This window comes from Eucyclogobius newberryi, unplaced genomic scaffold (assembly GCF_026437365.1).
Source record: "Eucyclogobius newberryi isolate DKJ021-1_F unplaced genomic scaffold, fEucNew1.0.hap1 SCAF_17, whole genome shotgun sequence".
Taxonomy (NCBI): Eukaryota; Metazoa; Chordata; class Actinopteri; order Gobiiformes; family Gobiidae; genus Eucyclogobius; species Eucyclogobius newberryi.
In genome coordinates this window covers 4,807,407-4,831,431 of record NW_027315801.1, presented here as the reverse complement: position 1 = coordinate 4,831,431, position 24,025 = coordinate 4,807,407, and the positions used below count along the sequence as shown (strand labels likewise).

At 41.9% G+C, this 24,025-nt stretch overlaps 1 protein-coding gene across 1 annotated transcript in view; it reads left to right on the top strand.

Moving 5' to 3' along the window:
- Positions 1–22,460, top strand: part of vwa5b1 (von Willebrand factor A domain containing 5B1) — a 69,268-nt gene extending 46,808 nt beyond the window's left edge. Inside the window, exons 15-22 of the mRNA XM_072448830.1 lie at positions 3,123–3,342; positions 6,611–6,916; positions 10,858–10,995; positions 12,868–13,002; positions 16,236–16,301; positions 16,822–16,891; positions 20,349–20,469; positions 21,854–22,460. Coding sequence (XP_072304931.1) covers positions 3,123–3,342; positions 6,611–6,916; positions 10,858–10,995; positions 12,868–13,002; positions 16,236–16,301; positions 16,822–16,891; positions 20,349–20,469; positions 21,854–22,429 — 1,632 coding nt within the window. The 3' untranslated portion in view covers positions 22,430–22,460. The remainder of the gene's footprint in view (positions 1–3,122; positions 3,343–6,610; positions 6,917–10,857; positions 10,996–12,867; positions 13,003–16,235; positions 16,302–16,821; positions 16,892–20,348; positions 20,470–21,853) is intronic.
- The last annotated feature ends 1,565 nt before the right edge of the window (positions 22,461–24,025 follow it).

Here is a 24,025-nt window from a genome sequence, read left to right as displayed (position 1 = left end):
AGCAATTCATCTAGTGTAGAGAGCGTCCATCAGGCAGATGAGGAGCAGTTCTTTAAGTGTATTGAGAATTCACTCAGGCAGGTGAGGAGCAGTTCATCTAGTGTAGAAAAAGTTCATCCAGGCAGGTGAAGAGCAGTTCATCTAGTGTAGAGGGAGTTCATCCAGGCAGAAGTTGAGTTTTAAAGTGCAGAAGTCTCTTGTTTGAAGAGGACGTCTGCCAGATCTCACTGGCCCTCACAGACAGAGCATTTTGTCCAAAGGCTGTTCTTCTGTGGAGCACCTCACAGTGTCTTCTTCTCCTGATGCCACTCTGAGCCCTAAAACCCTCTTCCTGTAACCAAACCCCAACTTTATGCATTTTAACTAAACCTCTATAACCGCTGCTCAATCACAGCCGAATGTCCCTCCAGAGCATACAATCTAGCACAACCTTCCTGCTTTCCGACCTTCATTACTAATACAGCATTGCAATACGTGGCAGAAACCCAAAGCACAAAGACGCCAGCATTCATCCAAGTGACTAATTGACCTGTGGTATTAATGTGTGGTGAATGTGATTAACAAGGGCCGGTGGTCTCGTTATAAACAATGCAAAATATAAAAAATGAAACACAGAAAGGAGTGAAAGGACGGCCCGTACACAATAAATATTCATCGGAATTAGTCTAGGAAAAAGGACCTTGGCTGCTAAAGTGGATTCATCGGAATAGCTCCAATTATGTTATTTTGACAGGGCTTTGAATTTAACACAGAAACAAACAGCGGTGCAGGCTATTGGAGCAAGTTAAAGGTTATGAGATAGTATAAGCAGTTAAAGATGTCACAATATAAAATGTTAGTGTTACAATTATTGAGAGAAAAAAACATCACCATTTTATAATTTATCACAAAACATATCGCACTTGTATCTTAGCATTTCGTCGCATCTAAATTCAGGTCCTCATTTGGCTGTTTTTTCCGTAAATGATGGATTAGATTGTAACAAAACATGCTGTATTTTGTAGCTTAACATGTAGGAAACACGTCACTGTTGCCTTCCTCCGCGTCTGGCTCTGCTCCTGAGTTCATTTTAATTGATTGTTAGTCATTGTAGGCAGATTAATTTGCTAAAACGCTCAGGTGCAGATGTTGTCACACGTTAAGCACTTTCAGGGGCCTCTTCAGACTCCAAATTAAATTGCATTTCAATACACAATCGAGGCGGGGCCGGTTGAAAATTAGATTCCATTGTGCATCATTAATTGACACCACGACCAAAACAACAGTGAAAACCTTAATTTTCTCACATTGTCTAACATTAACACTGTTTAATCACAATTCCTCTGGCACGTCCAACAGTTTTATGAAATCCAGTTTAATTTGAATAGAATGTACTTAGTTTAGCTTTCTAATTATAGTTTACAGCTCTTAGGATTATATTGTGACATAAATAATCATAGTTATCTATTAAACCAATCATGCCGACATTCCGATCTGCATTTGTATAAACCAAAACTGGTACATTAACGGCCCTTAAGTTGTGATCATCTCCTCTGGCATGATCAGAGTCAACTGAAATGGCATAAATTCAGACTTTAATACACACTTTACACTTATGACAAAATCACAACTTGACTCAACTTGAAAATGGACAAATTTGATTGAAACTGAACTATATGGGGCTTATATTTTGGACTTAATTTTTATTTGGATGCCAAAAATAAATTGAATTGAATTACCTTCCAAAACTCTTATTTTAAATTGTACCCAATGTACATTCTTTCCAGCTCTGTCTTGTTTGTTATTTATTTTATTCCTGTGTTTTTCTTCTTTTCTTTTTCTTCTTTTTTAAAAACTGAAGAAAAAGATTTATTATTAAAGGACACTTTTAATGTAACATTGTGTAATCTCACTGCTAGTTTTGCGTTCTGTTGTCGTGTCTCTGAGCTAGACACTCCATTTACAGTGTTTTCCGGATTATAAATCGCTCCGGAGTATAAATCGCATCCCGGCCAAAACTATGTAAAAAAAAGGTGCGACTTATAATCCGAAAAATACGGTAATCACTATGCACACTGTTGAATTAATGCCTTAATCAATCAATCAATCAATCAATCAAATCATCAAAATAAGCACAAGGAAAGGGTTATTTTATTTAAAACGTTAGTGACCGTGTGAAGGAGAGTGGGACTTATATAGAACAATTGATTAAATGGCAATTGTTATTTTCAAGATGTGTAAAATGTTAATATCCGGCATATCGTAGACACTATTTAAAAAGGCTACAAAACAGTGATATTTTAGCCATATTTATTCTTGAGTCCATTTGCTTTTTATGTGAAACTTGAACCTCAATCACAACATCTACAAGCACGTTTTGGCACATTTTTGATCGAGTTGCCTTGATGTAGGTCGCGTTCTAGAACAGAACAGAACTCCACAAAAGTTGGGCCGCGTGAAGCTCTTTCAGCTGATAACAATCACACTGGTGGAGTTGAATAAGAGCGCCACTTTTCCGAAAACATAATGTCACTTCGGTTTGTTTGCGCTGGCAGAAACCACGTTGAACTTTGTGCCAGTTTTTGTTCCATGTAGATTGGCCCGGTGATTACAGCGAGATGGACTATAAACCAGGTCAATCTGCACTCAGACAGTTAAGGACGCTGCAGGTGAACAGGAAAACTTCTTCAATTTAAAGAAACCAATTTAAAACTGCTCCGGTAGTTTTGCTCACGTAAATGTAAGAAAACACGCATCGCAACTTGTTCATTATGTCATTATGTTTTCCTTTAGAAATAAGGCATTTTATGTTTCGTTTCATTGTTTTCTGAAAAATGGACAGAGACAGGTTTGAATTTCTTTTTACAAAAACATTTAGGGGGATTTTAAACTCGATCTGACTGAATATTGGCCTGAATTTTCAAATTTCACTTCTTTTTTTTAGACTTAAATCATTTACAAGTCTGGCTTAGAATTAGATACAAACAAATCCTTCTGTACATTCTGTCGAAACCTTCAAGTTTGGTGTGTGTAGGGGCCATTTTAAGGGATGATCTTTGTGTCTTTTTCACATGAAACACAATTCTCCATTTGATCCATTTGAAGAGATGAACAGAAAAACATCTCTGGTTTTCCTTTTGCAGCCACAGTTGGCGAGCCTGTGTGCGTCGTCTTCCAGAGGGCACGCGGCCAGCTGTCACCTGCCCAGCGCTCATCAGGGGCCAGAGGCCAACGGCAGCCCCACAGAGGAGCCTCCAGACCCGGCCGCCAGCACCCAGCCGCCGCCCCCCTGCCCCTCCGGAGCCGAGGACGGGTCACGCTCGTCCACTGACAGCCCATCTGTCTGCAGCGTGGGGGAGACAGGTCAGAAAAACACCAGCTTTAGACACTAAAGGCTGCAAGGCTACAGTTTTGTATTAAACTAGGGATGTCAAAAGTGTCTCAAATCAGATACAAATCCATACAAAAACTACTATCGAAACTAGATACTCATTTGAGCAAGTATTAAAGGCGCAATGGACGATTTGAGAACGCAGGCGGAAGTGCGCATGCCACTCCCCCGTGTGGACTGATACAACACACACGTGCGTTTGTTTATTAGCGCGACGGATCGCATCGCATCTCTCGTCCCCCGTAGATTTCCGTCTTCTTCTGAGTCAGCTCGAACTGTCTTTCTCCGTCTTCATTTTGTTCCGTACACTGAGGGAACTATATTATGATAGATCAATGCGCTTAGACACGCGGAAACGTGGGGACGAGCCACACGCGGCTGCAGGTGAACAGTAGGTGCGTTTTATGATTGATACGTGGCAGGACTAATCGGCAGTCCACGCCACGAGGAAATAAGACTCAGATTTGGTCCAAAAAAATCGTCCATTCAACCTTTAAGATTGTAATACGTCTGCTAATTACTGTGATTTGATATTATTCAGGGGGACCTGTCCTCTGCTGCCTCGCTGTTCTGTGGTGTGCCACAAGGCTCTATTTTGGGCCCCATGCTGTTTTCTCTGTATGTTGCCACATGTATATATAATCATTATGTCAATTATTTTCATTGCTATCCAGACGATCTGCAGATTTACGTTCCTGTGTTTCCAGACAGAAGTGATGCTCTTCCATCTCTGACTGATGCTGCTGCAAACATAAAGATGTGTTTAGGGCAAAATGTCGTTTATTTGAATGACGAGAAGACAGAGAACATTTTATTTTTGTGATTCTGCGCTGTCTAATTTTCATTGCTTTTCATCCATGATCAAACCGACCGTAAAGAAGTTGTTTTTACAACAATTTTAAATTTGACAAAGAAAAGGATTGTGTGGTGAGTCTTTATCGATTACATGTTTTAATCTAAGGCAAAACCTTTTTTAATTGCACCGACCTTGAAGGACGTTTCATGAATAGACTATTGCAGTGCAATTTATGTCGGTCAGTCTGACCTCAGCCTCCTTCAACTTGTACAGAACGCTGCTGCTCCTTTTCTAATGAACACGTTCTTTTAGAATAGAATTTAACATTTTATTTTTTATTTTCAAAGCTCTCAATGGCCTTGCACCTTCTTATCTGGCCAAGCTCGTGTCTGCTCAAAGCCCCAGCAGCTTCTGCTTTGTCCCCAGAGCCAGACTCAAACACTGTGTGATGGACTCTGGAACAAGCTGCTCTGGACATGTGCTCAATCACAGACTGTGGCCTTTTAAATCCAGGCTCAACTGTATTTATTCAGGCTTTTAGCTCTCAACAATTTATCAACAGTTTGTTTTTACTTAGTTTTATGTTTAGCAGTTTAGATTTTTAATGGAAATCACTTCGGTCAACTTGAGAATTGTAAAGGGCTCTATAAATAAAGATTGATTGGATTGATTGATTGATTGATTGATTGCGACATATGAACATACATTTTGACACAATAATTACAATAGTCAAGCGCACTCCTTTAGCCTAATCTACGTGCAGTGTTGTAATTGATTGCTAGTTTTCCTCTAAAATGCCCTGACAAGCTTTATGTGTGCTTATTACTGTCACATTTGAAAAGCAGTGATACAAAGGTTTGGTTCTCTTTGCTTTCTGAAATAAGAAAAGTGCTCATACTTTTTGGTTTTTTCAGTGTATTTTTTTGTTACAAGTTAAAGTTTCACTCTGTCATTTTTCAGGAGGAGCTGCTTCTCTCCTTAGATGTTTTGGTGCTTTTTTTGCTTTGCCTTAAATGCCTTAAATTCAGTGTGTCATTAGTAAACCTTTTGTTGGATTCATTCAATTAAAAAATCGCCTCTCCACAGATCCGCCCTGTAGCTTGGCCTGGTAGCGTCACCTGCTTGTCACCAGAGGTTTAATGTCACGTTTTGTAAAACTAGAGAAGCATAGTTCCTCTTTTAATATGCCTCGAACTCATGATACTAACAGTGATTGCAGTAGTGACACATGTTTTATTTATTTACTTATTTGGCAGGTCTGAAAAAAAGAAAAGCATTTCATCTTGAGCTGGAATCAAAAACGAGAGACTGTGCGGTTCAAACATATACAGATACAATATTATTGTATCTGACTGGGGACAAATCAGCAGCTTGTGTACGAGTTTGGTCGTGTAAGGCCGAGAGCAGCAGATGCTGGACTATGAAAAGATATGCCAGGTTTGTTTTGATGAAATCAAAAGCACAAATGCATCAAACGCTGTTCAGACCTGATTGTGTATGTGGTTCGCTGTTCATGAGTTTTGCCCATCCAAATGTTGTAAAACCCGGGAACTCGCCTTTCTGTGCAGAGTTTGCATGTTCTCTGCGTGTTTCAGCGGAACAATCCTGGTCAAATATAGAAAATAAATAAATACAATAAAGAGAATACGTAAATCATTTTTGACATTTAACCAGAGCCATTTTGATTCCTCAGCTTGATCCACTTTCCAGAATGATACATAAAATGGCCATAAAAATATTTTTTTCGTTTTTGCTCTGTCTTCACTTGTATCCTTAATAAATATGACGTGAAAGAAATCAAATAGCCAATATTTGATATTTAATTTTTTTGATTTTTGATTTTTTTTTTTTTTCACACCAATGATCGCGGGCCGGCCCTCCACTACATGTCTGGATTTGAATATGGCCCTCGAAGGAAAATAATTGCCCACCCCTGTTATACTGGCATTACAAAATAAAAAGTGTACATTAGAGGAGTGCGATATATCGAAAAATGTATAATATCTCAACTGTTCTGGAAAAGGGACAGAGATATTTAGTGTACCGTAATTTCTGGACTATAAGGCGCACTTAAAAGCCTTTAATTTTCTCAAAAGTGCGCCTGATAATCCAGTGCGTTTTATATATGGATCCATTGATATCTCAAAGCAACTGCCAAATGAATAATTATGCATACTGAATTAATAATGTTCAACTGATGGACTTATCTGACTGTTTTGTTTCACTTAATGTGCCTTATAGTCCGATACACGTTATTTATGAAAAATGATTGAAAATAGACCATTCATTGATAGAGCGTCTTATAATCCTGTGCGCCTTATAGTGTGGTAAATACGGTAATTGTGATTTTTTTTTTTTCAGGTTAACGTTATGGCCCATTCACATTCTTTGCGACACTTAAACCGCACACACAAACGCTCACTTTCCTGCGCGTGTCCTTCCAGATGTCTACAGTCACCAGCTCTGCCAGGCCGAGACCCCGCAGGACGCCCCGCCCTCCACGGCTCCGTCCTCCTCGGCCCCGTCCCCGCCGCCCAGAGCCGACTGCAAGGCCGTGGTCTCCGGGCTCCTGTGCGGCACGGCGGTGAAGTGGGAGGTGGAGTTCGACGTGGAGCCGTACCTGAAGGGGCGCGAGCGCGAGGAGAAGGTGCACGAGGAGCTGTGGAACGAGAACTTCCACTACCTCGCCGGGCGCTCCATCATAAGCGACTTTGAGCACATGGTCGACAAGGAGTGCGAGATTGAGCACGGTGAGTCGCAGGTCGTGAGTTTACCCAAAAGGATCCTAAACGGCAGAACTGATCCTCTGCTTTCACCGTATCGACCAAAAGTAGACGTGGACGGTCAAAAGCTCTCAAACCTCTCTGTATCTCTTCCACAACTGCACGATTTACAATCACGTCAATGAATACAAACCCGGTGGACTAAAACGCCAACGATCATTGACCCGGCAGCCCTGCAGTTAGCATTTATGGTGTTTTTATTTTCTAAATTTTCGGACATTCGTGTATCACCTGGTGTCTACGTTTTTTTTTTAAAGAATTGCGAGTCCATTCTGCGTCTTTTATCCAAACAAAGACTAAAACAAAGCTAAAGAACTCTAAAACAGGACTAAAACAGGACTAAACCAGCACTTAACGATGACTAACGAGGGCTATTTCTGGACTAAACCAGGGTTGAAAGGACTAACTTAGTTCTAAACCATTATCAAAGTCAATAACAGAGATATAAGTTGTAATTAAGTGCTGGTTGATGCTCTAAGTCCATTTTGCATAACATTTTTGTTGTATTTTAGCTGTCGAGAGTGAAATAAGTAATTTATATCTATCTAACTAACTAGTTAAGTCTTTCATTCAGCTTTTTATTTCTTACAGCTTGTGATTTTAACCACTGTTCATATAGAAGAGAGTTTCTGGGATTTTCCTGCTTTAGGGTTACTTGTCTGTCTTAAAGTAGTTTAACATTATCGTTTACCATATTAGTCAATGTTGTGCCAGGCCTAATTACTTTTCCCTGCACATTTGGCAGTGGTACTTCTACTTACTTCTCTACATGCGTATTGTTCAAAATATTGGTGGTTTTTTGAGATATATATGTATGCGTATGTGCAGATTTGTGTTTGCTGTGTTTGGTGAGATGGAACAGCTTAATGCACTATTACAAAAGGGAATGATTTTAGATATTTCTGTTGAATATTTCTGTGTAAAATACCCTATAATTCATACCCCTTGTCAGTAGTTGCAGGGCTTTATCCAGCACAATTCCACTCGCTCTCTGCATTAAAACTCGCCATTTTTACCGTTTTTACCGCCCCTGTCCACGTCACCACTCAATCCAAAACCCAGGCCTCCACGTAATTCCTCAGAACACAAAACATGAGCTAATTATCGCAGCAGGAACGGTAATAGAATGGTTATAATCCCTGATCAAAAGCCCCGCAGTTATTTAGCCGTCACGTTGCTAGCCGCGGATGTATCAGGTCTCCATGGGGTCTTATCTAATTATGTAACGAACCGTGTGATTAAGACCTCCGTTCTGAAAAGCGTGCGATTCTCGTGGCGGTTTAACTGTTCATATTTCTGTTTTCTAAGACGCAGTTCGTGCGGTAATCAAACGCCGACGTGTGTAATCTGATTTGTGTGGCATTGTTCACACCTGTGCGGGTTTTGACAAGGAACGTTATGCACATTGTTCTCGCCCGACAACTTTTAATGACTTTGCTTACTGCCATGGCGATGTTTATCAGAGGAAATGTGCAATTAGTAAGTAAGTAAGTTGTATTTATAGACCTTCATTCGCGGATAATGTCGCAAAGTGCAACAAGAACACGAGGCAAGGTTAAAACGTGCAATTTAAAAAACGTCTCTGAACAGAAATGTCTTCAGAGTCACGAGTTTTGCCAAATGAGAGCCACAATTCAGCCACAATTCAATTTTCAGATTTAGGGCAGAGGCCTGTTTAACTGTGGGAGATTGATCGTAAGATTCGGTCAATCTCCTGCTAAATATCCTACTTTTTGTAAGGAATTGGCTCCACGAACATGCAATTTTTTTATTTTTTTTTATTTATTGAAAGAATAAACACAGATCAATCAATACTTGTGTGTAAATAAGGATACTGTCCAATAACATTGTAAAAAATGAAAAAAAGAGAAAGGAGAAAAAAAGAAAGAAAAAAAAAAAGAAAGAGAGAGAAAAAATAAATAAAAATAAAGACAAGAAAGTGCGGAGTGGGCGGAGCCAGAGAAAATACAAAGTGTGTATTGTTTGAGATTACCATTTTTAGAATAATGCATCCAAATGAAAATAAATCACAAGGTTAGAGCACACCCGATCCATAATGTGAGTCCCATTTCGTCCAGTTTATGTCAAATTTGTCCATTTCAAAGTTCAGTCCATATGTGATTTATTTTTTTTCCATTTTATGTATGTCCATTATGATTTCGGTCCAGTCCTTTATTGTTGGTGCAGTCTGTGTCATCCATTTCTTTGTGATGGCCTTTTTCCCGGCCGCCAAAAGTATCCTCCAGAGATATCCATTCTTCTCCAGAGATATCCATTCTTCAGTCTTTGTACATTTTTTTTTTTAAACTGAGGATCATTGAAAAGACTCATATTAAGTCTCCAGAGTGTGTTTTTCCGTTTCTGGTCCAGCTCTATTGTGATGTAGATAGGGGCATGGTCACTTAAATCTATTGTTCCAATGTCCATCTCAGTGATTTTTGATCTTAAAAATGAAGAAATAGTCTATTCTTGTGTATTTCTTTTGTGGGTTAGAGAAGTGTGTGTATTGCCGTACGTTAGGGTTCATCTCACTCCAGATGTCAATTAGCCCAATGTTGTTTATTAATTTACAATATTTATTATTTATCAATCTACCAGCACTTGGTGAGTTTGAGACATCTAGTGACGGCTGAACGTGTATGTTCCAGTCGCCGCCACAGATCAGGGTTCCCTCAGAATGGTTCACAATAAGGTCCATTACTTTAGTGTAAAAGGTGAGATCGCTTCCAGGTGGAGCATAAACATTTATCAGTGTAAACATAGCTCCATTTATTGTTCCCTTTACCAACACAAATCGACCTTCTTTATCTTTATGTTCAAAAGTCTGTTCAAAAGTTATTTTACTTGAGACAATTATAGCCACGCCCCTTTTATGTTTGCCCCTGTATGAGGAGTAATAAAGCTTATTGTAACCAGCTTTAGATAGTTTTTGGTGTTCTGGGTCATTTAGGTGAGTTTCTTGTAGGTATACAATGTCTTTTTTTCTTTTCTCATCTTTGTCATTATTTTTGTCCGTTTAACTGGGCTCAGTATGCAGTTTACATTAAAGGATGCTATTCTTACTTTTTCTAATGTAATTTTATTGGTCAAATTAAAATTATTCTTTCTACTCTGCTCTTGTTACTATGTTCTCCGGTTATACCCAACACACAAACAATACAATAATCTAACATGGTTAGACATGACATGGTAAAACTAATAAACGGGAAAAAAAGAGCTCTTGCCTAAAAACTGCAAGAAGCCCAGTGTTTGATCCAAAACAGGATCAAAGGTTGGAGGGGGAACCATTTTCTAGTAGCATTAGGTTCATTCGCGCTAGTTTGAGGAATCCTGGTTCAATAGTCTTCTCCCGTCCGAGCGTCAAAAACACTCTTCTGCAGCATCGCGATTACCGACGATAACAGGCGTTTCTTCGATAACTGACGTTTCTTCAATTACCAACATTTCTTCGATTACCGACGTTTCCTCGATAACTGACATTTCCTCAATAACCAACATGGCTCTGAGAATCTTCTCTTTTGTTTTAAGTCCATAAATCTCGCTCAGTGTTGTCTAATCATGATCAGAACAACTGCGCACTGAGACCAGGAAGTGAACTGAAAGCGTTTTCTGTTGTGTGGTGGCGCTATCTACTGGCTGCAAAGGAAAATTACACTTACAATTAATTTTGTTTGTCATAAATATTTTATTTTTTAGTTCTATCAAATGTCAGCGTTACGATTATTGTGAGAAAATTGATAATCATGTTTTAGTTCTCACGAAAATATTGTGACCTGCATAACGACGATTATCTATTCACCTGATAATCTTGACGTCTCTTGTTCTAAAACACGAGAGAGTGTTATATTTTCGTGTGTAAATGTGAGCACGCATGACGCACTCACCGGTGTGACGCTTGTATGTCCCAGGCTCCGGGAGGAGGTACCAGTCCTACGCCGTCCACTGCAGCAAGTCCTGCAATATCCTGAGCAAATTCACCGCCTTCGTCCCCATCGACCTGGACACGAACGAGTATTTGCCCACGTGCGTCGAACACGTCGGCCGCGGTAAGTCGCACGGATTAAACTCTTGTCTCAAACTCTCGTCTTAAACTCTCGTCTCAAACTCTCGTCTCAAACTCTTGTCTCAAACTCTCGTCTTAAACTCTCGTCTCAAACTCTCGTCTTAAACTCTTCTCAAACTCTCGTCTCAAACTCTCGTCTTAAACTCTTCTCAAACTCTCGTCTCAAACTCTCGTCTTAAACTCTCGTCTTAAACTCTCGTCTTAAACTCTCGTCTCAAACTCTCGTCTTAAACTCTCGTCTCAAACTCTCGTCTTAAACTCTCGTCTCAAACTCTCGTCTTAAACTCTTCTCAAACTCTCGTCTCAAACTCTCGTCTTAAACTCTTCTCAAACTCTCGTCTCAAACTCTCGTCTCAAACTCTCGTCTGAAACTCTCATCTTAAACTCTTCTCAAACTCTCGTCTCAAACTCTCGTCTCAAACTCTCGTCTCAAACTCTCGTCTTAAACTCTTCTCAAACTCTCGTCTCAAACTCTCGTCTCAAACTCTCGTCTTAAACTCTTCTCAAACTCTCGTCTCAAACTCTCGTCTCAAACTCTCGTCTTAAACTCTTGTCTCAAACTCTTGTCTCAAACTCTGGTCTCAAACTCTTGTCTCAAACTCTTGTCTCAAACTCTTGTCTCAAACTCTTGTCTCAAACTCTCGTCTCAAACTCTCGTCTTAAACTCTTCTCAAACTCTCGTCTCAAACTCTCGTCTTAAACTCTTCTCAAACTCTCGTCTCAAACTCTCGTCTGAAACTCTCATCTTAAACTCTTCTCAAACTCTCGTCTCAAACTCTCGTCTTAAACTCTTCTCAAACTCTCGTCTCAAACTCTCGTCTCAAACTCTCGTCTGAAACTCTCATCTTAAACTCTTCTCAAACTCTCGTCTCAAACTCTCGTCTTAAACTCTCGTCTCAAACTCTGGTCTCAAACTCTTGTCTCAAACTCTTGTCTCAAACTCTTGTCTCAAACTCTTGTCTCAAACTCTTGTCTCAAACTCTCGTCTTAAACTCTCGTCTTAAACTCGGAGGAGGGTTTAAGTCGAGACTCGATAAAAAGAGGAGCTCATTCAAATTCGGCGTAAAAATTCTACACATTTTATCCCAGAACAGCAAATTTTTTTGCTGTATAATTGTACTTCCTGTTCATAATTGATGACATCACACAAGGAAATTAACTTGCAAACACTGGTACAAAACTCATCTAATGTCAATATAGTTTAAAAATATATGAGAGCAACTTTATTTTGTTGAATTCATGTTTAGAGTCAAAAAATTGTTTCGTTGTGTAAATTCTGCATAAACGTTCACTGGAATGAGTGCCCCTGGTGTGATGTCACTTCCTGTTATTTTCTACAGATTTGTCAACGTTTTCCCCACAAATACCTGCTCGATGATATTTATAACAGGAATAAATACACCAAATAAAGGCAAAATTAGAAAATCATTAATAATCTGTCATACGTCACTTTAGCAACTCTATGGTGGAATTTTAACTAGGCAAAAGTGACAAAAAAGTTTTATGTCACTTTTCTGGTGGTTTGAATGGTCCACTGTACTGCACTGAACTTGCTTCTTTTTTGTTGTTTTTATTCATGTTTTTGGTGTTTCTGTTGGTCAAAAAAAGAACGCAGATCTGACCGGAAAAGCCGCCAGAGAAGTTACAGCAGTTACTCACAGGTTAAGCTCTTTAGTCGAGGCTTAAGACCAAACCAGGACTGAAGAAGATCCAACCTAGTCTAAACTAAAACAGGACTTCATCAGAACCTTTCCAGAGCTAAAATAAAGTCTAGAATAATTTTACACGGCATCTTTGTAGCTCAACGTCATAAACGTGTGCACGACCCGTTTGAACGATGCGTTTTCATTTCCAGGTGAAGTTTTGAAGAGAAGCTCCAGGTCCAGTTCCCGGTCCGGGAGCAGGAAGAACCGGGTCTACTCCCTTGGACTGGGACGCTCGCAGTCCGGAGGAGTGTCCGAGGACGCAGAGGAGGGGCCGACATTCAGCGGTAAAGATTTCATTCAGATTCAGGCTGATGGGGCCATAAATTCTCAAACTCAAGAGTTTAAGACGAGAGTTTGAGACGAGAGTTTGAGACGAGAGTTTGAGACAAGCCAAACTCCATTGGCTCCCCATCAAGCAGCGCATAAACTTTAAAATACTCCTCCTCACCTTCAAAGCTCTTCACCACCTTGCCCCCCCCTACCTGCCCCGCCCTACCTGACCTCCTCATCCCCCACCGCCCCTCCCGAGCTCTCCGATCCTCCTCCTCTCTCACCCTGACTACACCAACATCCCGACTCAAAAGTTTTGGCGACAGAGCATTCTCCCGAACAGCACCCCGACTCTGGAACTCCCTCCCCCAACCTGTCCGCCACTCTCCCTCACTCACAACATTCAAATCCCGCCTAAAAACATACCTCTTCACCCAAGCCTATGACCTCCCCTACCCCTAGCCTCCTCTACCCCATTGCCTACTCTTCTACCCCCTGTTACATCCCCATCTTTTTCTCTCTACTTCTTCTGTCTTGTTCATTTTATCTGTATATTAATGTGTATTGTACGTGCTGTCCCCCCTGTCTGTAAATACCCCCCCCCTTTTTATATATGTTCAGCGTCTTTGGGTCACTGAAAAGCGCTATATAAATAAAAGTTATTATTATTATTATTATTATATATATTTATAATAATAATTAAAGCGTTAGTCGTTATGATGGCTTCTTAATCAACCAGCATTTTACTAATTATTCTATTGGGATTGTGAAGGAATTACGAGGACCAAAGCAGAAATCATTTGGACAGAGATTTGTTGTGTATTTATTTTCAATTCTCGCTTTTCTTGTCTTGTGAGCGCGCTTTGGGTCAAATATTTGGTCCGAATTAGTTTTGATGTCTCGTTTAAGCTGACTAATCGATGCGCAGGACAAGTCTTTATGCGATTACAGCCAAACTAATCTTCTCCATCTCTTTGTGTACTATTGCTACTTCTACTTCTGCTCCTTCTACCTCTGCTACTACAAGGCTATTGCTACTTCTTATATTGATACTTCTTCTATTGATACTTCTTCTATTGCTACTTCTGCTACTTCTACTTCTACTACTACAAGACTATTGCCACTTCTACTTCTACTACTACAAGACTATTGCCACTTCTACTTCTACTACTACAAGACTATTGCCACTTCTACTTCTACTACTACAAGGCTATTACTACCTCTACTTTTACTACTTCTACTTCTACTTCTACTACTACAAGACTATTGCTACTTCTGCTACTTCTACTTCTACTATTACAAGGCTATTACTACTTCTACTTTTACTACTTCTACTTCTACTACTACAAGGCTATTGCTACTTCTTCTATTGCTACTTCAGCTACTTCTACTTCTACTACTACAAGGCTATTGCTACTGCTTAAAAACATGTTTTTAATTAACTATTTTAAGCACGTTATTTATTTAGGGATGTCAAGATTATTTGGTTAATCGATAATCGTGATTGTTCAGGTCGCATTGGTTGATATTAGAAAGGGTTTGACTAATGCTGAATAATATATCTTTGTTGTTGCTGTCGTTGTTGTTGTTGTTGTTGTTGTCGTTGTCGTGTATTCTGTCATTTTACAGCTCACTTTTTTTGATTGATTCCACACATTATACATGAGAAGGATAAAAATGAAAGATGAATGAAAAGAGAAAAAGAGTGAATAGAACATGATATAAGAGTCAATATCCATAGGGATATTGACTCATATATCATGTTCTATCATTATTTTTCCAACATACTGTTTCCATTTGTGGCGTAGCAACTGCTGCAGTCTTCTATCTGTGCTTTGATTTAGCAGTGGGCAGTAGACGAGGCTGCTAAGGTAATAAGAAACATACACCAGGGTTTAATTTAGTGTATTCTTCAGGGAAATGGCATGTATTTCATTTGAGTCGTTTTCAATATTAGTCCAAAAACAAACAAAATGTAAATGTATCTAACATCTAAGTTGTGGTATTTATTTATTCCATTTTTTTCCATCTGCTTGATCTGCTGCACATAAAAATACAGCCGTAACTCACTTATTTCCAGTCAAATCCATCATTCTGGGAAGAATCAGGCTCAGTTTGTTCTCCAAACACACATAATAAATTACACTAAAATAAAGGACTTTTATATGGATTCAGCCTGGACATTTTTGCTTTATACACGTCCCTAAACCTCATCTTTAGTGAATTTACCTAAACCAAGACCAAACAAAGACTAAACCAGGTTAAAACCAGGACTAAATCAGGACTAAACCAGGACTAAACCAGGTCTAAACCAGGATTGAACCAGGAGTAAACCAGGACTAAACCAGGACCAGACCAGGACTAAACCAGGACTAAACCAGGACTAAACCAGGACCAAACCAGGACCAAACCAGGACTAAACCAGGACCAAACCAGGACTAAACCAGGACCAAACCAGGACCAAACCAGGACTAAACCAGGACTAAACCAGGACCAAACCAGGACCAAACCAGGACTAAACCAGGACCAAACCAGGACTAAACCAGGACCAAACCAGGACCAAACCAGGACTAAACCAGGACCAAACCAGGACTAAACCAGGACCAGACCAGGACTAAACCAGGACTAAACCAGGACTAAACCAGGACCAAACCAGGACTAAACCAGGACCAAACCAGGACCAAACCAGGACTAAACCAGGACCAAACCAGGACCAAACCAGGACTAAACCAGGACTAAACCAGGACCAAACCAGGACTAACTCAGGCCTAGTACCAAACCAATAGCAGAGTCAACAAAATTAATATAACTAATATTAAGTGCTGGTTGATGCTCCAAACTAAACAATGTTGTTTTCTATGACAATGTCAATAAAAACCTTGAATCCTTTCTTTATTCGATGGTCTCAGCTCAGTGCTAGCTCGGTGTTAGCTCGGTGCTAGCTCGATACTTATTCTGTCTCTTAGTCTTAGTCTTAGTCAGTCTAAAATAAATAAATACAAAAGGATCAGGCAGTGAAGAGTGAGTTGTGGTGTCATGTTACACTTAATAAAACAGAATAATTCCCCAAAGGACACCTTTGTGTTTATAAAGGGATGTGTTTGTGTCTCAATGCTAATGCTAATTCTACAGTTTAATAAAATAGAACAAATTAAAATAACAAACTGAACTAATCCTCACATAAAAACAATCGGACGTTCTAGTTTAAAATGTACCTGGTTGTTTATGGCGTGTTGTGTGTCGGCAGGAGAAGACGCGGCCTCTCCGTGCGGCACGCCGTCCTCCACCTGGGAGCGGTGCAGCTTTGCAGAAGGTAAACAGGGATGTGGAGCGGCACTACGGCTTTGTGCTCAGACCTCACAGTATTGACTCTTAAAAGCCACGCATTGACTTCATGTGCCGTGGTTTTACGCAGAAATGCTCCCTCACTAGACCACATGGAGTTTACAAAGGCCGTACGTGATTGTCTGTCCCACGGGTTAAAAGTGACAGCAATTTACGACTGTCCTTTTTCTGTCCTCTAGGAATGTCGTTGTAAGAGTCAAATCCAATATTATTTGAATATGAGGTTATTGAAGTCGGGGAGCCGAACTTTATCCTTGTAAAATAATCAATTTTGTTTTCCTTCTGTGGAGTATATTCTTTAAGCAACACTTTTCCCGTCTGGATCTTATGCAATTAGACATTTTTACAAATCCGTTCGGCCCTCGTAGCTAATTTTCCTGCCTAAAGTTATTGCAGGATCAAATTCTTGCGGTTCCTTGTTTCCAGAGAAGCTTAAACTCTTGTATTTATGTCTTGTTTCCTCCTCCGCGTGCGACCGGAACCTCCAGTGTCCCAGCGGAGTCCGTCTGTGACCTCGGACCAGTCACAGAAATCAGTGGAGAGCCTTTTCTCAGCCAGGTAAACTCTGCCGGGGTTTAACCGACCAACTGTGGCACAAACACACAGGCTTCAGGGAGAAAAGACATACAAAAATAATGCACTGTAAGTCGCACCAGCTAAAAAATGTATAATAGGGAAGAAAAAAACATATATAAGTCGCATTGGAGTATAAGTCGCAGTTTTTGGGGGAAATTATTTGATAAAATCCAAGACCAAGAACAGACATTTCATCTTGAAATGTAATTTTAAATAATAAAAGATTAAAAAACATGGTGAATAGGTGTACGTATGCTAACGCTAACACCTTCAGCTACATGAGGCACAGACAGAACTGTGGTAAGTGTCTGGTATGTTAACGTAACATATGAACAGTTCTTCAGATAACTATAGCATAAAGAACATGCTAACAAGTTTACCAAAGCATCAGTTTTACCCCAAATCACTAAATCCATTGAATTATTCTTCCTCTGTGTCACTTGTAAACAACTCCACAAACTCAAGAGGTAGAGGAAGTGCAGATTCTTCTTCTGCGTCGCTTAGAGCCTAGAGCGCCCTCTTGAAAAAAAATATATAATGATGTGTTAATATTATCACATATAAGTCGTTCCGGATTATAAATCACACCCCGGCCAAACTATGAAAAAGGGTGGAGCTTATAGTCCAGAAAATATGGTAACTAGATCATAAGTAGAGGCGCACAAATGCACCAAAGAAATTACATCAAAATATGCCAGTTCATGTAAAGTTAAAACGTAGCAAACCACCTCTTAAAGGTTCCATAACATGCAAAATCGACTTTTCAGAGCTTTTAACCTTCTTACATTGCTATTTGTGCTTCATATATGTACCTATAGTGTTTTTTTGATTGATTCCCGCAGTGTTTAGCTATATTACAGACTATCTCCTTTCCTCGAATCTCCAAACTGACGGGCGGTGGGGCAAGACCGCGTCATAAGGGCAAGCAGGCGTCGTCCTCCCCCCCTCCCCCTCCCCCCCTCAACTCCCGCCTGCCGCCTCCCGCCCCCTTCCCCCCGGCTCCGCGCTGCTGTCTCCCTACAAGCCCATTCCGGAGTTTTTCTGCTTCGATTTACGACGAAACACGGCTCAAAGAGGCCCAAAACTTCATTAATGATATCGCACTCTTTACTATTATCACAATGGTGAAGGTTTATGTGGCACTTGATGCAGCAACTGGGAAAATAAACGGAGAGAAGTTCTATCCGATACCAAAAAAACAGGAAATAAGACTGCGATGGACATAAGACTTAGAAGATATATATATATATATATATATATATATATATATATATATATATATATATATATATATATATATATATATATATATAATATGGGATGCATACCTAAACCCACGTTCAGGTTCAAGTCCGGATTCGTATCCAGAGGTTTAGGTTCAGGTCCGGACCTAATGAGTCCGGCTGAACTCATGTCATTTTTGCATAATGTTACAACAGCATAACACAAGCTACTTGGCTCAATTAAGCTGAAGACACATGAACAAGGACGACTATCAAACACAAGGCTTAACTGCAGACTGAAATAAACTCAATTTATCTGGTTTATTCACTGTTTATTAACAGAAGTTACAACTTACAAATCACAAGCTGCTAGCTAACACACATTCATGTCATCTCTTTTACTAGAGGAACAACTCCCGAACAAAAGCATGTTGAGTATTGGTATTGGGGCAGCTGTTTCAGCTGATACTATGTTTGTCAAGTGTATTACTGGTTTGACTGGGCTGTTTCCCACACTTGAAGTTTAAAGCCTTTAGATACATTTCCACTCTTTAATTTTGCAGATCCATTGGCATCAAAGTCAGGTAAAAACCTTCAAAAACTAGCATAAAAGTCAACTAGAACCACTATAAATCAATCAACTTAGCAGTATCAAAAATAGAATATGAAAATATTTTACACTACACACAATACATCATATTAACAGCATTAAACACAAGACCATATTTAACAACTGTAGAATACAAATACTATTACAAAATATAAGCTCCAATTAATGAATCCAGCAATTAAACAATATTACTTTGACTTAGTATTTACTTAGATGTATAAATATGTATATTGCACATTAACCCACCTAAATAAATGCTACATCACACCACAACATAATACAGTTATTTCATTCATATTGTAGCGACCCTAGTCTCTAGTGCGCGTGCGCGGTCTCTGGGGCGGAGCTAAGAGCGGCTCAGAAGACGAGGTAGTTTTTGATGTTCCTGTTCCATCACCATGGTTACGGCCAACAGTAACCAACTCTGTTCAAGAAATAAAGTGACAACTTGTGAGCACTAAACCAGCATTACTGACCTGAGCGAGAAGTTACAATATTTACACCCAAACCAAAGCACAACCCGCTCCTTTAACAAGCGTTAAACTAACTCACGGAGCGGCACAAGCGGCGACGCACGCGGCGGCTTAAAACGCTTCAATTAAGCCAGCGATCTTCCCGAATGTTCGGTCTCTCGCTTCTTTAAACTCATTGCGCCGGCTTCAACTTCTGCCGCGCGGAAGACGCGTGCGTCGCTGATGGCTCCGGGTGCGCCATTGACAGCAAGGTCAGTGTTACGTCTTTTCTAGCGCGAATTTCACGATCTATGGAAGGTTTAGGATGGTTTAGATTCTAGAACGTAAAGGATATAGAATGTGAGTGGTAGATTTTTAATGAGTCCAGAACCGAATCACCGGGGTTTCGTTTTTTTTGGACCTGAACCGAAGCGTTTTTACAAGTCCGGATCCGGTCCGTCGTAGCGGTACGCATCCCTTATATATCTATATCTATATCTGTTCTGCGCACGCTGTAGAATAAACACCAGATTTATTTCGGCTCAAAGTAGTGTTGATCTGAGGTTCTATCGTTTCTCACTCACTCGCGCGGCAGGAGCGTCGCGGAGCAGACAGCTGTGGGGCTACGTCACGGGTGGGCGGGGCACACACGCGCGCTCTGAGACTACGTCACGGGTTGGGCGGGGGAGCCAGATCGCTCTTCGCAAGGGTGGGGGCGAATATCAAACCAAGCCGTTTGCATTTCCGGGTTGGTGAGGGGGTCCAAGGTCTGGGTGATATTTCTTAACTATTATGTTAAGGGTGTTGCACAACCCTTATTATTATCAATTTTACACTTAGGATAGACTACGAAACGTGGAAAAAGCATGTTATGGCACCTTTAAACATGAAACATCTTGTCATTTTTGAGTCTTTTACTGTTTTTCCCTTGTATTTTCTGATTTGATGGCCTTCTAACTTGACAGCGTGCCATTGCGAGGCTTGAAAGGCTAAAGTTATTATTATTATTATTAAAGTAGCTGTCACACTGAGCTTTGATTGCCCTTGCATTGTCTTTACGTCGTGGAATAATATGGATGGACAGAAGCTCTAGTCACCCAGACAGTAATGGCTTTATTGAAGCGTGATTCACATTTGCTCCTCTTTGTGCTCAGACTGGCCCTCAGCCGGACACGCCTCCTGACCAGAGCCGCCAAAGGGTTCATGTGTCGCACCCACAGCAAGTCTGGCGATTCCACCGACGGCGAGAACGAGAACAAGGATTACATCCCCCTGGTGGGTAGAAGTCATATTGCGCCTGCGAAATCGCCTCTTGATTAAGAGTACGTGCGGTGTTGTTTGAGCTTTTAACTGTGGTTACGTTATTCCTTCATCAGAAGCGTTCCTGGAAAAAGAGACTCGGGGTCAGTGGATAACGCAAAAGGGAAAAGGAAAAATAATCTAATACGCAAAGTGGGGCTTTGAACGACGGCCCCCCGCGCGAAGGACAAATGTCTCTCCCACTGAGCTAAACGCCCAAAGCTGATGTCGACGCTGAATGGATTAAATAGCCTCACTCACACCGACCAATTCACTACACAAATTAGCTCTCTATGTTGTTAAAATACTGCCTGTATTTCTAACTAACGTCTAATCATTAGAAACGTGAACAGAGCCTGAGCTACAGACAAAGACTTGTCTCTAAAAGATAGTTTTTAAGTCTGTTTGCTGAAACTTGGAGCTGCTGTTGCTCCTCTTCTCCTCTGCACATCCTTAGTTACAGGTTTATTCAGTGTTTGAGCTCAGATCCATGTGTTTGAGGCTGTAAGGTCCTCAGAGCATGTGCAGAGCTCTAAAAGAAGCTGCTGTCCGCTCTGGTTCTAGAAGCTCATGTTAGAGAGCGGAGCATGAACGGACTGAGCCGCTGGGGGAGAAGAAGAACCAAGCTTCCTGCGCAGTATTACCGCAACCTTTATTGCCCTGACCACACGCCACTGGTGTTAAGATATAAAATGTTGCTTGTAACATCATTAGCATGTCGGGCAAGCTAGCTTCTATTTTTCTCTCCATGCTATTTCTCTCTGCTGCCACTAGATCGAGTCCTGATGAGGGAATGCCTGACTATTTAAAAGATGCAAGCAGCTCAACCTCTATTACAGTGGCTTTTCAGTTTTTATATTTTTTTAACCTGTAAATCATGTATATTTTTTCTTCCACTTCAAATACCAGAGGTACAATTATTTTTTCAAGCCGCTGTAACTTTCATTTCTAGTCTTTTTATATTATTTTGTACTGGGTCACAAAACAATATAAAAAGACTAGAAATGATTATATAAGTGTATATAGGCATATAGCCGCGCTGGTGCAGAGCCGCGCTTGTGCAGAGCCACGCTTGTGCAGAGCCGCGCGGCTGTGCAGAGCGCGCGGCTGTGCAGAGACAGGCTCAGGTGTGCTCAGTAAAGCGCGTGGGAGCCTTGAACAAATGCCAACCAAATTAAGAAATGTACCAAGTAAACAGAAAATCTATTTAAAACCAGGTTGATAATTTTATACGTTTAATCATAAGAGTGTTTTTATAAAGTAAGTTAGATGTCAAAGAATTACCATGAATAGTACTAGTTTTTAAACTGCTGAAATAGATATAAAGGATTATAAGAATAACCCTGATGTGTGTCCTCAGGTGTCTCTGCAGCTGGCCTCTGGAGCCTTCCCCCTGGACTCCTCTCTGTGTGAGGCGGTCAGCGTTCCCATGGAGAAGCTGAAGTGGACGTCTCCGTTCTTGTGTCATCGCAGCAGCCTGAGATGCCGTGCAGAGAGCCTGGAGGACGAGCGCCGAGCTGAGCTGGACTCTTGTGTGAAGCCCACAGACCGCTCGGTGCAGAGCCCCTCCAACGCCTCCATCAGCCTGGCCGAGGTCAGCTGCTCTTTAGGCAGTCCATCTGCACCCGCCGAGCTGCCCCTGTCACCCATGTCCCAGTGCGACCGCGCCCCACAGAAGGCGGGCCAAGACGTGGAGAGCATGGTCTGGGCGACCGCGGTGGCGCTGGCCTGGTTGGAGCACAGCTCAGCCAGTTTCTTCATTGAGTGGGAGCTTTTGGCTGCCAAAGCCAGTCTGTGGTTAGAAGCTCAGGACGTCCCAGAAGGCAAAGACCTCGCCTCTGTGAAGGCCGCAGCCAATCAACTCTTCATCATCCTCAGGCACTGGGACGAGAACCTGCACTTCAACATGCTCTGCTACCACCCCGACAGTGTCTAAACCTCTGCTACCACCCGACAGTGTCTAAACCTCTGCTACCACCCGACAGTGTCTAAACCTCTGCTACCACCCGACAGTGTCTAAACCTCTGCCACCACCCGACAGTGTCTAAACCTCTGCTACCACCCGACAGTGTCTAAACCTCTGCTACCACCCTGACAGTGTCTAAACCTCTGCCACCACCCCGACAGTGTCTAAACCTCTGCTACCACCCGACAGTGTCTAAACCTCTGCTACCACCCGACAGTGTCTAAACCTCTGCTACCACCCGACAGTGTCTGAACCTATGCTACCACCCGACAGTGTCTAAACCTCTGCCACCACCCGACAGTGTCTAAACCTCTGCTACCACCCGACAGTGTCTAAACCTCTGCTACCACCCCGACAGTGTCTAAACCTCTGCCACCACCCCGACAGTGTCTAAACCTCTGCTACCACCCGACAGTGTCTAAACCTCTGCTACCACCCGACAGTGTCTAAACCTCTGCTACCACCCCGACAGTGTCTAAACCTCTGCTACCACCCGACAGTGTCTAAACCTCTGCTACCACCCCGACAGTGTCTAAACCTCTGCTACCACCCGACAGTGTCTAAACCTCTGCTACCACCCCGACAGTGTCTAAACCTCTGCTACCACCCGACAGTGTCTAAACCTCTGCTACCACCCCGACAGTGTCTAAACCTCTGCTACCACCCCGACAGTGTCTAAACCTCTGCTACCACCCGACAGTGTCTAAACCTCTGCCACCACCCGACAGTGTCTAAACCTCTGCCACCACCCCGACAGTGTCTGAACCTATGCTACCACCCGACAGTGTCTAAACCTCTGCTACCATCCCGACAGTGTCTAAACCTCTGCTACCACCCCGACAGTGTCTAAACCTCTGCCACCACCCCGACAGTGTCTAAACCTCTGCCACCACCCCGACAGTGTCTAAACCTCTGCCACCACCCCGACAGTGTCTAAACCTCTGCCACCACCCCGACAGTGTCTAAACCTCTGCTACCATCCCGACAGTGTCTAAACCTCTGCTACCACCCCGACAGTGTCTAAACCTCTGCTACCACCCCGACAGTGTCTAAACCTCTGCCACCACCCCGACAGTGTCTAAACCTCTGCCACCACCCCGACAGTGTCTAAACCTCTGCCACCACCCCGACAGTGTCTAAACCTCTGCTACCATCCCGACAGTGTCTAAACCTCTGCTACCACCCCGACAGTGTCTAAACCTCTGCTACCACCCCGACAGTGTCTAAACCTCTAGTACCACCCGACAGTGTCTGAACCTGTGCTACCACCCGACAGTGTCTAAACCTCTGGTACCACCCGACAGTGTCTAAACCTCTGGTACCACCCGACAGTGTCTGAACCTGTGCTACCACCCCGACAGTGTCTAAACCTCTGCTACCACCCCGACAGTGTCTAAACCTCTAGTACCACCCGACAGTGTCTAAACCTCTGGTACCACCCGACAGTGTCTAAACCTCTGGTACCATCCGACAGTGTCTGAACCTGTGCTACCACCCGACATCGCCCAGACTCTGATAAAGACCATGCCCTTCTCTGTCTCGTCTCAGTCCCGCCGCAGTCGTGTA